At 36.0% G+C, this 16,266-nt stretch overlaps 2 protein-coding genes across 2 annotated transcripts; one reads left to right on the top strand and one right to left on the bottom strand.

The window, feature by feature from the left end:
- Positions 1-1,393: 1,393 nt before the first annotated feature.
- LOC130986142 (uncharacterized) lies at positions 1,394-6,307 on the bottom strand. Its single transcript, XM_057909426.1, has 8 exons — positions 6,279-6,307; positions 6,128-6,173; positions 4,498-5,193; positions 4,279-4,397; positions 4,114-4,201; positions 3,582-4,016; positions 3,032-3,503; positions 1,394-2,927 (listed from the first exon to the last, which is right to left on the bottom strand). Exons 3-8 carry the CDS (start codon positions 5,077-5,079, stop codon positions 1,708-1,710), a joined length of 2,916 nt encoding a protein of 971 aa, XP_057765409.1. The 5' UTR covers positions 5,080-5,193; positions 6,128-6,173; positions 6,279-6,307; the 3' UTR covers positions 1,394-1,707.
- A 1,148-nt stretch (positions 6,308-7,455) lies between these two features.
- LOC130986145 (nuclear transcription factor Y subunit B-6-like) lies at positions 7,456-9,320 on the top strand. Its single transcript, XM_057909436.1, has 2 exons — positions 7,456-7,586; positions 8,815-9,320. The coding sequence occupies exons 1-2, from the start codon at positions 7,520-7,522 to the stop codon at positions 9,216-9,218; spliced, it is 471 nt and encodes a 156-aa protein (XP_057765419.1). The 5' UTR covers positions 7,456-7,519; the 3' UTR covers positions 9,219-9,320.
- Positions 9,321-16,266: the final 6,946 nt, after the last annotated feature.

Below are 16,266 nucleotides of genomic sequence, written 5' to 3'. Positions count from 1 at the left end.
ATCCTAATTATATTTTATTTACGTTTTTTTACATGAATTTACAGTTTTTTTCGCCAATTTTTTCCCCCCAAAATTATATTTTATTTTTCGAATTGTTTTTTATTTTTTTTCGATGTTTTTTTTCTTATTTTTCTTTTTTCCACTAATTTATGAATTGTTGTATAAATAATCCTAGATTTGTTTGCAGATATCATTTTTTTTCTTGATTCGAAATTGTTTTTTTTTTCGAAAATTATATTTTGTTATTCGAAATTTATGTTATTTGTTTTTCAGAGATTTATTTTTTTTATTTGTTTCAAAAATTTTGTTATTATTATTTATTTTACTAATTTGGATTTTCTTCTAAAAATAATCCTAGATTTGTTTCCACTAATTTAGAGATTCTAATTATCCTAAAAATAATCCTAAATTTGTTTCCAATAATTTAGAGGTTTTATTTTTTCTAAAAATAATCTTAGATTTATTCCACTAATTTAGAGATTCTAATTCTCCTAAAAGTAATCTAGATTTGTTTCCACTAATTTAGAGATTTTAATTCTTCCAAAAATAATCCTAGATTTGTTTCTACATATATTTTATTTTTCGATAATTATTTTTTTTTTTTGAATTTTTTGTCCAAAAAAACATTTAGAAGTCGTTTTTTTTTTAAATCGAAATAAGGAAAAAAGTTATTTTATTTTTTGATAATTATTTATTTTTTCGAATTTCATGTTAAAAAATCATTTAGAATATTGTTTTTTTTTAAATCGAAATAAGGAAAAAGATGCTTGAGGGATTTGAACTTGAGACCTCTATAAAATGTGAATGATACTTTGTCACCTTGTCCGATAGTGGCAACCACATAAATCCTTGGTTAGAATTGAAAATAAAATGATTCATGCGATTAGACATCGAGCGAAAAATTTAAATAACATATACATTATTTCAACTCTTATAATAAAGTATTAATTAATTGGCGAAAAAACCATAAATTTAGGTATAAAAAAACGTAAATAAAATATAATTAGGATAAGATTAAAAGTAGTTAAGGATTTTAAGGAAATGATATTTTAGTAAATCCACTAATAGCAAAAATCGGTCCAATCATTTTAACCCTAAAAATCGGTTTTTCACCTAGGTGTCTAGACACTTAGGTGGCCAAAAATCATTATTGATTATCTACATAGAGCTATTCGTGAGTTATATTGATTTATTCGTAAAATTTATTAATTTTATTTGTTTTTTACATTTATCACAAAAATAGAATTCTCATTAGAATCACAATACAGGGAGAGAGAAAGAGAGAGGAGTTTTTATTGTTGATAGTTAGAAGTACTAATAATTTTATAAATCATAGTATCTTCTACGTTGTTCAACACACCTACGCGACACTAGTACTAAAAAGAACACTTCATTGATGCTTTTATGTTAAATTATATATTATCCCGAAGAGAGGATTATTAATATATTATACATCCATCCAAAATTTTCCAAGAATATACATTGAAAATGAAAGTAGATCAACTTCTACGACATGCAGCCACTGTCAGAAAAACATGATTCAGGAATGAGAAGCAAACTAATCTTGCAAACAAAAAAAAGGTTCAATAGCAACGACTCTAACACCGATATTGAAGAAGCAGACTGAATAAAGTTGCACGCAGCGGTCTTCAAATAGCAAGTCTATTTCCAATTTTCCATAGCCGTATGGCACATGCAAGGATATGTCTACCTCTGTTTCGGAGCAGAACGCCTCTGTCTTTTGTACTTCCTCTGCACATTGTCTTTGGTTGCTACAGAATCGGTCTCTGTAACCTCCGGTGACGACTTAAATGAAGATTTTCCATAATCATGAGAATTATCTGGAACGGGTGAACTCACAGTCGGACCAGAGGAAGCAGTGTCCGCTTTATCTGTAGCCGGCCCTTTCCTCTTGCCTTGGCTACCTTCTAAAACATCACCATCTACCCCATCAACCTTCATTGTTTCACCACAGCCATCTTCACACGCTGGTGATGGCTCCGGGATACTCTTTTCAGCAAGATGAGCGTAGGGTTTTATGTCTTCCATTCCATGGCTCGTCCAGTCCGATGGTGTCAGATTCTCAGCCTCTTGGGGCTCATATACAGAAGGTCCAGGAGTGGAGTTGGTGTCCACTCCATTTACATCCATCGCCTCCTCAATAGGTTCATGGCGTAAAGTTGACACTTCACCTTGAGGCGTGGGAACTCCAGAGGCATTGGGATCATCTTCATGAGGAAAATGAGTCCCATTAAACCTTGTAGCACCATGATGTGGTCGTTCTGAGTTCTGTGAACATGGTTTCAATATAGGAGGTTCAGACCCCGGTGGCAAGGCTTCATTAGCAATTCCTTCGTACTCTTGCCCAATGACGGGTTGTCTGTCATCTGCTGCGGAACCAGTTTGGATTTTTGTATTATCCTCTGGTGAGAAAGTGGTTTTCACATCTGTCAACGTTAGGGTGGAATCCTGATTGCCTGGGGGATCACAAGGTAGATTTAGCATAGATGGATTGACAGGAGATGGCGAAGCTTCTCTGCTTCCAGTAATGGTATCTATTTCTATCATTTCCAACTGTAAGTTGTCATGTAACTCTGGCAGCAGAGGATCTCTTGACATTGGTGTAACCAAAGGCTCGACATCCCTTTCAGGGCTATCATGCAGCTGCAAAGGAGAACCATTAGGTCCCAATGAGGTAGACGGTGTTGGTGAAAATGCACTAGAGGTACTCGGGAAGTACGAATTGACACCTACCAAGTACCCACTCATTCCACCTCTCCTTCTTGGCTTGCAGTGCTTCATCTTAGGACCATCTGAGATTATATCACGTGTTGATAGCATGGCCTGGTTTTGATTACTCATTCCCAAAGCAAATGCGCATATATCTCGAATCTTCTCAAGGGCCTGCACCATCGGGTTTGTAGTTTCTGCAATAAAAATGATTATATAGTGCATGTTATAAACAATCACATCTCAAGAATGAAAAAGTCAAGAATCGGGTGCCCCCATATCATTCGCAACCCAACTGCACCTGTAGCTTCAGGATCCAACTGAGTTGTGTTTGGATCTGATGTATCCTCCTGGAACTCGGGGGCACTCAATGCAGAATCCCATGTTCCTGGTGTACCTGGCACTTCACTAACATTTCCTTGAAAAAGATTTGATGGCTTAAGAGAATGAGACAGTTCTGATGAGGTGGAAAGCATCCCAGGAACATATGAACCTCTTCTTCGGCTCTCAGTAGCTCGCGCACAAGTAAGTGCGCCCCTCTTTCTTGGTCGACCTCTTTGAACCTTAGGGGGAACAAATGAGGCTGTCGTCGGAGACGCTGCACCCATATCAGGACACACAGTCAGACGGTGGTCCTCGTGAGCTGCCCTGAGAGAATATGCACATATTTCTTGGATCTCTCTAAGGACATCTTCCCCAGAGACCTCATAACCTTCATGAATAGCATCAGTGGCACGGTGATATATTTTTTGTAAGCTCTGGGCCTGGATACACTGAAAAAAGTCAAATACAAAAACACGAGCATGAAATCAGCTGGGTAACAAGTTGGAATTTTTTTAAGGGTTTCCTACCATTGCCTCCATCGCACCTCCGACTCCCTTGTATCCAGTATTCGGATGAGTAGCTGGGTTACCAATTAATAAACGAGTAATTCTTCTGTACCACATCATGTATGGATCACTCTGATCCATTGGACCATCAATAGGAGGTCCACATATAACTCGGGCACGGCGGTCTGCCCACATATCAACAAATTGCCTGTGATGATGGGCCCAATCATAATTCTGTCTTCCACGACGATCTGTTAAATGAATGTCGGGGATAGTGTCACAAACTGCAGGGATGGATTGATGTTGACCAAATTGACGTAGAACACGGTCAGGGTGGTGGAACTCCACAACATCAAAGCAGATGAGAGGAGCCACTGTCTGCCAAATTTGTCTTCCTGATAAACAATATGCTGGGAGGCTGGCCAAGACATCAGGAGGATATGGGTCCCATATAAACTTAAACATGAAGTAAATTTTATATATTGGTAAGTCGGATTATGTCAGAGTAGAGATACAGCTTGTAGTAGTAAAATATAAACATATGAATGATAACCTGGTCGTCCTTCATATTATCTAGCTGGTCCCTATATAAGACTAGGACATGCGTTCCCACGGTCTCCAGCTTGAAACCAACATTCCACCTATAAAAAAATTAATAATTCAACATTAAGTGTTGTAGCATATGATCACTTCAAGTTTATCAAATCTGCAAGAATACCTGGAACCATAGGGGGCAGAAGGCAAAGGGTGATCTCCAGCAACTACATCAGGAGGTGGCTGCTGTCGGGGTGCCAATCTCCCAGGACGGATGAAAGGCAGTCTCTCCCACGCCCAGATCTGAGTAATATTGACAAAGACCATTTATATCTATCTGTACTGATGATTGTTTGTATAATAAAGACCAATTTTGTGCAACTAGTATGTAGGCATGTAATACCTGCAAAAGTACCAATGGCCCACATATATCTGATGTCTCGGGTTTGGTTGCACGGCACAATGCACGGTACAAGCAAGAAAGGACAGCTCCACCCCAGCTTAGCTTGCCAGCCACCTCAAAATCTCTGAGCAGGGGCAAGTACATCAACTTCACCTTATTATTAGACATATCTGACAATAGCTGTCCCCCAAGCAACTGCAAAATGTATGCTCGGGCATAGAATTGCACAGTACACTCCGATGCACCATCTGGCAAGGTTTTGAACCTCTCCTGTAAGCATCGGATCTTGAGGCGGCCACGATCAAAATCTTCAGGTGGGGGTCTGAATCCCAATAGCTCATTGCATATGTCTTGCCATTCATCCATTGACCGGTTGGTATCAACACCTGTAATAGGCTCACCATCTACAGGGAGACCCCACAATACGGAAATGTCCTGAAGTGTAACAGTGGTCTCACCAACTGGCAAATGGAAAGTATGTGTCTCAGGGCGCCATCTCTCAACCAAAGCTGTGATTAAAGCATGATCCAGCCGCATGCGACCAGCCTTATACACCCCATAAAAACCTGCTTTCAACATCATTTCCTGCACTCGAGGGTCCAAGGTACCCAATCGCCAAAAGTGGCCATCGCACCTCCTGCAAGTTAGTGGTTCAAAATTCTGACCATTCCATATCTCTGTAGATCTATGATGATCCTGCAAGGTAAGTACGGAGTCATCAATGGGCCCAGGATGCAATGTATGACTCAGTGCAGAATCCATATTCACTGAAATCCCTGCAATATCTTTAAATAGTAAAATGTCAATTGTAACAAGCAGTACGTATCCAAAAACTAATTAGCTAGTGAAAACGACATTTTGTTATTAACCTTGAGAAACTATAGATCCCATGAAGGAAAACATAATTCTTACTACTGCCATACTAAATGTCATCAATTTTTTTCCATTATATTCCAGTTCTGCATTTCACTTTTACAACTCCCCAAGTTAAGATGAATCATTGTCAGCCCGTTACAAGCCTAAAGCCTGCACTAAGAAAGAGACGGGCAAGGCGCATGAGGCATCCGAGTGTGGAAATTATTTACGCAACTAAAAAGAAATGGTACGAGTTTCAGCAGTGGAAATATAATACTTAACACTTCATGAATCTCCAGGTATAGTGAGAATATCACAACAAACATATATTTTATATTCCCAGCAAGGTACAGTCAAGGGGTTCATTATGAAGACTCTTGCAGAACTTTAATCCCTCAGAATTCGATGGGGAGAGAGCCTAGGATTCACAAAACTAATGAAATTGATCAGGAACTAACATTAGGCATGGATCTCAGACTCGCAGACATGTTATTCTTCCATTACCCCGCCAAATTTGGCAATGGGACACAAAAAGAGGGCATTTACTTTTCATGATTGATAAGATACATATAATTGAGTATTTTTATCCTCATAACTAGGATTTCCAATGGGATAAGAATCAAGCAAAATCAGCTCAAACGATATAAATTATCAAGGGTGAAACCTCTTATACAAATAGACCCTGACAGAGTTATACTCACATAATTACGAAGCCACATTCTAAAAATTAAAAGACTCAGTGAATTTAAAGCTTCAAAATTTCCTCAATACGTACAGTCTCTCGCTCAATAAATAGGCAACAGAGGGCCACCAGCCGACACCTGAGCCTAAACAAACTTCAATTCATCAACTGCAAAATTAATATACGCACACGAACATGTCAATTGCCGCGAAAAATGAAGGGGAAGAAAAAAACGAAGATTTACCCAGAAAGAGAAAATCCAGAAAACCGAAAAGATGTAATTTGGGCGTGGAATTGAAGAAGAAGCTAAAGGTGTTGGGATTTTGCAGCAGGAGAGAAAAATGGAGGGAAGGAAGTGTGGAGCAACGGCTATTCAAATCAGTGAATTTCTGTTCTCCTCCACCAGAAACGCTTTCACGATTTTGTTTCGGAAAAAGAAGAGATAGCGCTAGGGTTTTTAGTTTTTGTGGGAGGCAACTCCACCCTAAAAGCGTCCTCCTTTATCCACACTTCTCCTTCTTTGCAACTCAGTCCCATTCTTCTCCAAATTCTACAAATCAGCCCTAAACTTTGCACTTGCCTAGAATATGCCTCATGATTTTGTACACCTTCTAATTCACCCCTTCACTTCCAATTTTCTCGAATCTCGTTATCTATTTTCTATGGGCAAACCTTATTTCTCTTTTTATATGTATTCTTTTTCACTTCTTTTTTCTTTTCTCGTGGCGTAAAAGTTAGTAATCCATATCTGTGTAATTAGATTGTTCGTTAACATAATTTTCAGGAAATTTATATTAATCAAATGAATACAACACATAACACACTGCTTATTTGAAAATACTGTCACCTTTATTGTTGGAAAATTCATACTATTAATTAGAATGGGAATGAGGTCGAGTTCGGGTACCATATCCAAAAAAATCGAAACTCTATTGTGTTCAATTATATATATTAAAAAAAAATCGGATCAATAATAATAATAATAATTTAATGTTTAAAATTTTTGTTTCTATTTTACCTCTGCATGTATTTTGTCTCGGAAGCCCTATGCTATGTGTCACATTTTTAGTGCGCCACATATACACAAGGTAGTCCAAATAATATATAGTAAAGTTGACGAGTACTTATTTTTTTCTGAAAAAATAAATTAGTAAGATATGTGACTGAGTAGGTACGAAGAATTTCAGCGACAATAATTGTAGAAATTTTTACTAAATGACAATTCTCATTAAATACACGCATATTCTGGTGACAAAAAATAACACTAGACCTGCCCAATTTGCCTCCTTTTTAAAATTACTCACAACAATATATACAACCAACCCCGATTTGCCCCTTGTGGACTCATTTCAAGGTTTCACTTGTCTATAAAAAATTGTCTTCACACTCAGATAGTTAATAGTTTAGTCAAATTCAAAAGGCACAAGAAACAGAGCGTGACATTTGTGTGGTAGCAACATTTTAGAATCAAAAATATATTTGAAGATGGAAAGTGGAGGAAGATTTAATTCTCATCAGCCTATATCTAACGACGCAAGAGCCCCCAGATCTGGTAAAATCTGCGATTTCTATGCATTAGATATTTTCTTAATGGAATTTTTAATACCATGAGGCAAATGGTTTTAGTTCTTAGCTAGACTTTTATGTTGGGAAGTACATCCAATCTTTTTCCATATCGTACCAAATCATTTTTTCACAACTCATTCTATGCTTCGTGCAGTTGATGCATACATATATAAACTATAAACAAACAAGTTAAAGCCGATGTTTGCCGACTTCTTCCTATGGAGTTTTTGTTTTGATTTACTTTATGTTTGACAAGTGATGTCTTTTGATTTATGTTATTTTATTGCTTCTCTTTACTTTCGTAAGGTAAGTTGTTTCTTTTCTATTATGTTATTATTATTTTGCTATATGATGATATATATATATATACATATACATATATATAGCTCTGCCTAAATACATTAGATTTTCAAGTTTTCGCTATTCCTTGATATATAATGTATTTCTTAATTTCTTATTATGTCATCTTCAAGAATCGACCTTTTTTAATTTCTATACATCCAACACACATTTTCTAATCTTGAATGCAATCGTTTTTGTTTATTTTTTCAGTATAAAGGGTATGTTTTTAATTCACCAATAAATTGCTGCGTGTGTGTGAGTGTATGCTTAATTACATGCATCTCCGTTTTCGTGAAGCATATGTGTGCCATTAATTTGTTGTAAAGAAATTGATTGAAATGCAAATACATTTCAGTACTGATATTCTACTTGGATGCGAATGCGGGTAATTAGTAAATACGCATATTTGTTAACATTATTATTTTTTTCTATAAAATTAATGCAATGTAAAATTACTTGGTATTGTATATAGAGAGTTTTTTTTTTTTTTGGAAAAGATATTGTATATATAGAGTTAATTAGCTATTAGACAAAAATCCAACAACTTCACACCTAAACTTGGCTTCTTGTACATGATTCCCAGGGGTTAGAAAATGTGAGACACTCTCCATTTTAAACAAAATCAATCTTTAATTTGAGCCATAATAATTGTTAATTTTCTTTTCTTTTTCGGATTCAAGTTTGTCTCTAAATCATTGATTTGTAACCAATCATCACTGTACATGTTTACTTTATCACAATTAATGTAGACAAATCAAAGCTTGTGTTTTATCTTTGGAATATTGTTCAAGCTATAATAGCTATGGCTCATATTATATATATATATATATATATATATATATATATAAATATTTAATTTGAGTGTCTCCTAGTGATCGAAGAGGCAGGTGGCGGCGAGAGGGGCGGTTCAATGCGGAAGGCGGAGGAGTACATGCCGATCGCCAACATAATGAGAATAATGCGGCGGATTCTGCCGTCGCAGGCGAAGGTTGCAGATGACGCAAAGGAGACTATCCAAGAATGCGTGACGGAATTCATGAGCTACATCACGAGCGAGGCCAACGCGAGGTGCCACAGCGAGTGCCGCAAGACGATCACAGCGGAGGACGTGGTGGGCGCTATGGGAGCCTTGGGCTTCCACGACTACGTCTACCCCCTCACCCTCTTCCTCCACAACTATCGCGCTCAAGACCCCCACCGCCGCCCCATGCTGCCCCCTCCACCACGCCACACCCAAACTGCCTCTTCTCCACTCGATTTTGGGCTCTTCAAATAGAACAAATATTCTCCTTTTTGCCGCATGCATGCACTTTTTATTATTTTAATTAACTACAAACTTTCACATTATTATTCGGATCATACATGCGTATCAATTTTACTAGCTTTTCTCAACGTTTTGACGTACAAAAGCTGTGTCACTTCATTTAATTTAGGGATAACTAGCAAATAGTCCTCTATCATACAATCCCCTAACACATTTACCTCTCTATCTCTTAATTGTGGGTTGTTAGCCCCTCAACATCTCATAAATAGTGCAAAATTCCCCATATTCTTGACGGACACTTAACACTGTTAAATATTTTTTTTCTTATTTCATTATAATATTTTTTAAGCAAAATACAATTATTTCTACGCAAACCTCAGCCTTAATTAATAATTAACAACTATCATTAATATAAATTCATATTTTTTGGAACAATCGACAAGTACGTAAAGATTAAAATATGTAAATTAATTGGGTGCTCATAAACTTTCACGTATTTTTCCCTATCATACCACTTGGATATGATTAGGGCTGTCGATCGGTTCGGGTTCGGTTACCCGTACCCGAATTTTCGGTTACCCGAACCTGAAATTGCAAAATTTCAATAACCGTTCCCGAACCGTTTTAGAAGTTCGGTTACCCAATACTCGCTTCGGTTAACCAATTGGGTTATTTGGGTATCCGAAATACCCATTTAAAAAATAAAATTCAAATAATTTTTGCTCTATCTACTCTAAAAGAAATTACAAATATATAATATATATTTACAAATATATAATATATATATTAAATAATTACAAATATATAATATATATGTAAATTTACAAATATATAATATATTTGTAAATATATTATAATATATATGTAAATTATTTGTAAATTTACAAATATAATATATTTGTAAATATATACTAATATATTTGTAAATATATAATATATATTATATATATAATATATTTGTAAATTTACCAATATATATTATAAATTTACAAATTTTATAATATATTTGTAAATATATATTATATTTGTAAATATATAATATATATGTAAATTTATAAATATATAATATATATGTAAATTTACAAATATATTATATATAATATATATAATAATTTACAAATATATTTATATATTAATTTACAAATATATAATATATTATATATGATATATTGATAATATATATATTAAATAATTAATAAAATAATTTTCGGTTATTCGGTTAACCCGATCGGTTTTTCGGGTTAACCGATAACCGAAATTTTCAAAAAAACAATAACCGAAACTGATCCATTACCCGAAATTTTCGGTTATTGGATACCCAAAACCCGATAACCATTTAGACAGCCCTAGATATGATGGTCAATAGATCCTACTTATTGGAGAAATAAATAGAAGCAATTGCATTAGCATATTTTAATCTTTGGGTATTCATCGATTGTTCTAAAAAATACGAATTTATATTTAATGATAATTGTTAATTATTAATTAAGGTTGAGGTTTACATAGAAATATTTGTAGCAATGCATTTAGCTTAACAAATATTATATTGAAACAAGACAAAAAAAAATATTTAACGGTGTTAAGTGTCCGTCAAGAACAAGGGGATTTTACACGCTGCTAACAGCCCACAATTAAAAGATAGAGAAGTAAATGTGTTAGGGGACTATTTGCTACTTCTCCCTTTTATTTACGTACAAAAGCTTCGTTATATATTTGAAGTCGTGATATAACGTATGCACTTGCTATATATTGATCTAAAAAAGTGTTGGTACAATCTAAACTCGTGACTTTCGAAAATTCGGATTCGCCAACTTATTTAAGAGTGATTGTTATAACCGGTAGGTTTGTAACTTAATTTAAAGAGTTAATTGTAGTTTATGGCCTGAACTTTGGAGTTATTTGTAAATATGGCCCGAATTTTAAAAAATATAAAAAATAGCTTAAACTTTGAAATAATTTGCAAAAATGGCCTGAAATTTGAAAAATACAAAAAAATATCCTGAACTTTGAAATCATTTGTAAAAATGGCCTGAACTTTGGAGTCATTTGTAAAAATAACATTAATTTTAAAAATACAAAAAAATGGCATGAACTTTGAAGTCATTTGTAAAAACGGCACGAACTTTATTCATACAAAAAGTGACTCAATTTTTATCAAATGTATAAAAATGGCATGAGTTTATACTTTCGGAATTGAATTATGACAACGTGGAAAGTCCGACATTAACGTCAAAATTATATGAAAATTATAAATTCACTTGGAATATTTTTAATAAACGAGAATTATCATAAGAATTTTAATCTCGTACAAATAATTTTTCTCTCGTAAAATATTATTGACAACACGAATTTTTTAAACTTCGAGTACATAAAATTCATAGTACGCACAGACAGACAATTTTCACATACTTTTCAGGTCATTTTAGATTTTGTATTTATAAAAAATTGAGCCATTTTAGAGTTTTTAAAATTCAGGTCATAGATTTTTTAAAATTCAGGTCATTTTTACTAATCTTCATAATTCAAATTATTTTTTGTATTTTTTTAAGTTCAGACCATTTTTACAAATTTTCAAAATTCAAATTATTTTTGTATTTTTTTAAAAAATTAGTATTATTTTTACAAATAACTTTAAAATTTGGCTATTTTTACAAATGACTTCAAAGTTCATGTCATTTTTTGTATTTTTTAAAGTTCATATCATTTTTACAAATGACTTTAAAGTTTAGGCCATTTTTACAAATGACTACAAAGTTCATGCTATTTTTCTGTATTTTTAAAGCTCGGGTCATTTCTTACAAATGAATTCAAAGTTCAGGCTATTTTTTTTATATTTTTTAAAATTCGGGCCATATTTACAAATGGTTCAAAAATTCGGCCCATAAACTATAATTAACCCTAATTTAAAATCAACCATAGGTTCAATAATATGTACGTCAAATCAGTCCAAAACCAACATATTAGTCTTATTAATAGACTATAAAAATGAGATAAAAGGCCAAAAAACTAGAGTAATTTTATTTATAGCCTTCATTTTTACTCACTATAACATCTTATTTAAAAACATACTATAATATTAATAATTATAATAAATATATCATTTTTCCCTTATAACATAAATTTAAAATTCTAATAAATAATTGATGAGGAGTGATATGTGCAGTACTCTGTTATGAACATGTTGGCCCAATTACTCCTTATTCCATCTCCGGCCCATAAACTCGCGTGAGCCCGTTACCTCTTAGCCCATTTCTCAAGCCCAAAACCATCTCTATATATACCCCCACCCTTCATGACCTAGCTTAGAATCCCTTATCTTCTTTCCGCCGCCCCAATCTGATCTCCTCTCAAACCCTAGATCTCCCGACCCTTTGTCTCTCGTATCACGCATCCCTTCCTATCTTGGTTGTAAAGCACTCAGTCGGGGGAGTGAGTCCTGTTAAGAAAGTGCACAATGTTGGAGACTGAAAAGACAGGACTCTCCCCCGCCTGAGAGTTTTATCTCCAGGGTTCCTGAAGAAAACTTCCTCGTTACCCCCTTCTGACTTTAGTGTCCTACCCTCCTTCCCAATGGCCTCCCTGATTCATCCCTAGCTTGGTTATAAAGCACCCAATTGCGGGAAGTCCTGTTCAGGGCACCCACATCTTTGAAGGCTCTGCCCTTCCCTTTGTGTTTCCGGGGTAGATCTCCGATATTGTGGTTGCAAGGAGCAGGCTTCCGGCAATCGGGAGCATTATCATCGGCTTCCTGAGATCTGGATGTTGGTTGGTCTGTTCCTCTTCTGTACTCTTTCTTTTTGGCATTTTGACTTGTTTGTTTTTTCTTGGTGTTCTGCAGGCGTGGGGTAGATCTGGAGTAGATCTGAGAAGTGGGCATGTCTCAGCGGAGAAGAAGAGCTTGAAGTGTTGGCGCATGGAAGAGAAGTCGTCAATCCCTGATGTTTGCTTTCCCTTTGACCTGCTAAGAAGCGGTTTTTGTATTTGTTTCTCCCTTGTCCCGCTAAGAAGCAGTTTGTATTTTGAATTTGTAAATTGTGGGCTAGGGGTGTACACCCTACTCCCCCCTCTGGTGACATGTGCAATCTCTGCATGAACATGTTAGGTAGTATATGTAACATAAAGAACGATAATTAAAGTAAATGAAACAACACCAGGGAATTCCCTAGAACCACATATCTGTTTTATTGATATTATGGTCCCGGACCTCGTTAAAACCCCTGTGGGGAAAAAGAGTATCCGGTCTACATTGGCATCAGTCCCGCTAAGTAGCAGTTATACATAGAACTTTTTGAGATTGTTGATATTCCATGATCTAGGAAGAGCTCTGCCGTCTGGATCCGACAGTGTATACGCTCCACCACCTAGGACCTCTGTGATGATAAACGGGCCTTCCTAATTAGCTTCGAACTTGCCCACTGCCTTCAATGCATCAACTCTTTTGAGGACTAAGTCGCCCTTGGATAGCTTCCGTGCTCTGACCCTCTTGTCGTATCCTGCTTTGATAATGCTTTTGTATTTTGCTGCTCTGACCCGGGCCTCATCCCTCTGTGCTTCCACCAAATCTAGCTCTGCTCGACGAAGTTCAGCATTGTGCTCAGTGTCGTAGGTTGTTATCCGATATGATTCCAATCTTGCCTCCGCTGGTATTACCGCATTAGATCCATACACCAGAGTAAATGGTGCTTCACCCGTGGCTGTCTTTGGGCTAGTGCGGTAGGCCCAAAGTACAATATCCAGCTCCTCAACCCATTTGCCTCTGCTCTGAGTCAGCCTCTTCTTGATCCCTTCGCATATTGTCCTGTTGGCCAACTCCACTTGGCCATTTGCTTGCGGATGAGCTACCGAGACGAATCTTTGAGTGATGTCCATCCGATCACAGAAATCCGCGATCCTCTGCCCTCTAAACTGGGTTCCATTGTCAGAAACGATGATCCTTGGGACCCCAAATCTGCAACATATATTCCGCCAAATGAAGCGCTCCACAGTCACCTCATCGATTTTCCCCACAGCCTCAGCCTCGACCCACTTAGAGAAGTAGTCCACCGCTACAAGCAGAAAGCATTTGCCCCTGGTGCCGTGGGCAGCTTCCCGACTATATCGATACCCCACTTGTCGAATGGGCATGCAGCGTACATAACGCCCATAGGTTCCCCTGGAATGTTGATTCTCCCGGCGTGTCTCTGGCAAGTCTCACACTTGCGGACGAACTCTCTGGCGTCTTTGTTGATGTTAGGCCAGTAGAACCCTGCCCGGATGATTTTGCGTACAAGGTCCCGGACTCCCGTGTGACCACCACAGCAACCTGTATGAACTTCGTTTAAAGCAAAGTTAGCTTCCTCTGGAGATAAGCATTTTAGTAAAGGCTGAGTAAAGGATCGTTTGTAGAGTTGGTCATTAAGCAAGCAATAATTTTCGTATTGGGCCCTCTGATTAGATTCCTTGTTCAACCGCTCCCCTGTCTTGAGAAAATGTATAATAGGAGCCCGCCAGTCATCTCTGATTTCTACTGAAAAAACTTGCGAAGTCCCCATCTCTCTGGTACCACAGAGTAAAATAATTTCATCACTCCAGGTTTGTTCCACTGCACTAGCCATTCGTGCCAGTAGGTCTGCTTTCGTATTCTCTTCCCGGGAAATCTGATCGATTTTGAATTCCATAAACTTGTCCTTCATTTCGCTGATCTTGCGGTGGTACGCCCTCATGCGTTCTTCTTTGACACTATAACCCCCTGAATATTGTTGGGCCACTAACTGGGAGTCTGTCTTGATGATGACACATTCGGCCTTGAGTTCTAACAAAATATGCGCCCCTCTGACCACAGCTTCATACTCAGCCTCATTGTTGGACAGTCGGCAAGTGAATTTGATTGCAAACTGATATGTACCATACCCCGGTGATGTGATGTATACCCCAATTCCGCATCCCTCTTTTGTCACTGATCCGTCCACAAAGGCAACCCAAAACTCTGGTACGAGACGGCGAGTTGTTTCTTGGATGAAATCTGCCAACGCTTGTCATTTTAGATTTTGTATTTATAAAAAATTGAGCCATTTTAGAGTTTTTAAAATTCAGGTCATAGATTTTTTAAAATTCAGGTCATTTTTACTAATCTTCATAATTCAAATTATTTTTTGTATTTTTTTAAGTTCAGACCATTTTTACAAATTTTCAAAATTCAAATTATTTTTGTATTTAAAAAAAAAATAGTATTATTTTTACAAATAACTTTAAAGTTTGGCTATTTTTACAAATGACTTCAAAGTTCATGTCATTTTTTGTATTTTTTAAAGTTCATATCATTTTTACAAATGACTTTAAAGTTTAGGCCATTTTTACAAATGACTACAAAGTTCATGCTATTTTTCTGTATTTTTAAAGCTCGGGTCATTTCTTACAAATGAATTCAAAGTTCAGGCTATTTTTTTATATTTTTTAAAATTCGGGCCATATTTACAAATGGTTCAAAAATTCGGCCCATAAACTATAATTAACCCTAATTTAAAATCAACCATAGGTTCAATAATATGTACGTCAAATCAGTCCAAAACCAACATATTAGTCTTATTAATAGACTATAAAAATGAGATAAAAAGCCAAAAAACTAGAGTAATTTTATTTATAGCCTTCATTTTTACTCACTATAACATCTTATTTAAAAACATACTATAATATTAATAATTATAATAAATATATCATTTTTCCCTTATAACATAAATTTAAAATTCTAATAAATAATTAACTAATAATTTTATACAATACAATAAAATAAGAGTTGGTCTCATGTACACCCGGTTGCATGCGTGCACATGGATGGTGCAAGAAAGCATATATTGTTAGGTCCGGAGGGTCTCGAATAGGTGTATGGGGGGGAAGAATACACCTATAGGCTATTTTTCGCAAATCAGAGGGATCTCAAGATAGAGATCAAAACGAAACTTTACACACCAACTAAGACGCCTGTTTACTGAAAAGAGTTTTGACCAAACAGGGTTGACGACCGATACTGAAATACTCTTCAGTAATGAGTTATCAGTTAAGTCACCGGAACTTAACTGATGCA

This window comes from Salvia miltiorrhiza, chromosome 5 (genome assembly GCF_028751815.1).
Source record: "Salvia miltiorrhiza cultivar Shanhuang (shh) chromosome 5, IMPLAD_Smil_shh, whole genome shotgun sequence".
NCBI lineage: Eukaryota > Viridiplantae > Streptophyta > Magnoliopsida > Lamiales > Lamiaceae > Salvia > Salvia miltiorrhiza.
Note: the sequence above shows the minus strand (reverse complement) of the source record. Positions and strands in the feature narration are given on the sequence as shown.

Coding starts and splice junctions, on each gene's coding strand:
- LOC130986142 (XM_057909426.1), bottom strand. CDS start 5,079: ATGATGTTGAAAGCAGGTTTTTATGGGGTGTATAAGGCTGGTCGCATG. Junction 4,398..4,497: donor GGCCATTGGTACTTTTGCAG/GTATTACATGCC, acceptor AATATTACTCAG/ATCTGGGCGTGGGAGAGACT. Junction 4,017..4,113: donor ATAATATGAAGGACGACCAG/GTTATCATTCAT, acceptor TTCATGTTTAAG/TTTATATGGGACCCATATCC.
- LOC130986145 (XM_057909436.1), top strand. CDS start 7,520: ATGGAAAGTGGAGGAAGATTTAATTCTCATCAGCCTATATCTAACGAC. Junction 7,587..8,814: donor CGCAAGAGCCCCCAGATCTG/GTAAAATCTGCG, acceptor AGTGTCTCCTAG/TGATCGAAGAGGCAGGTGGC.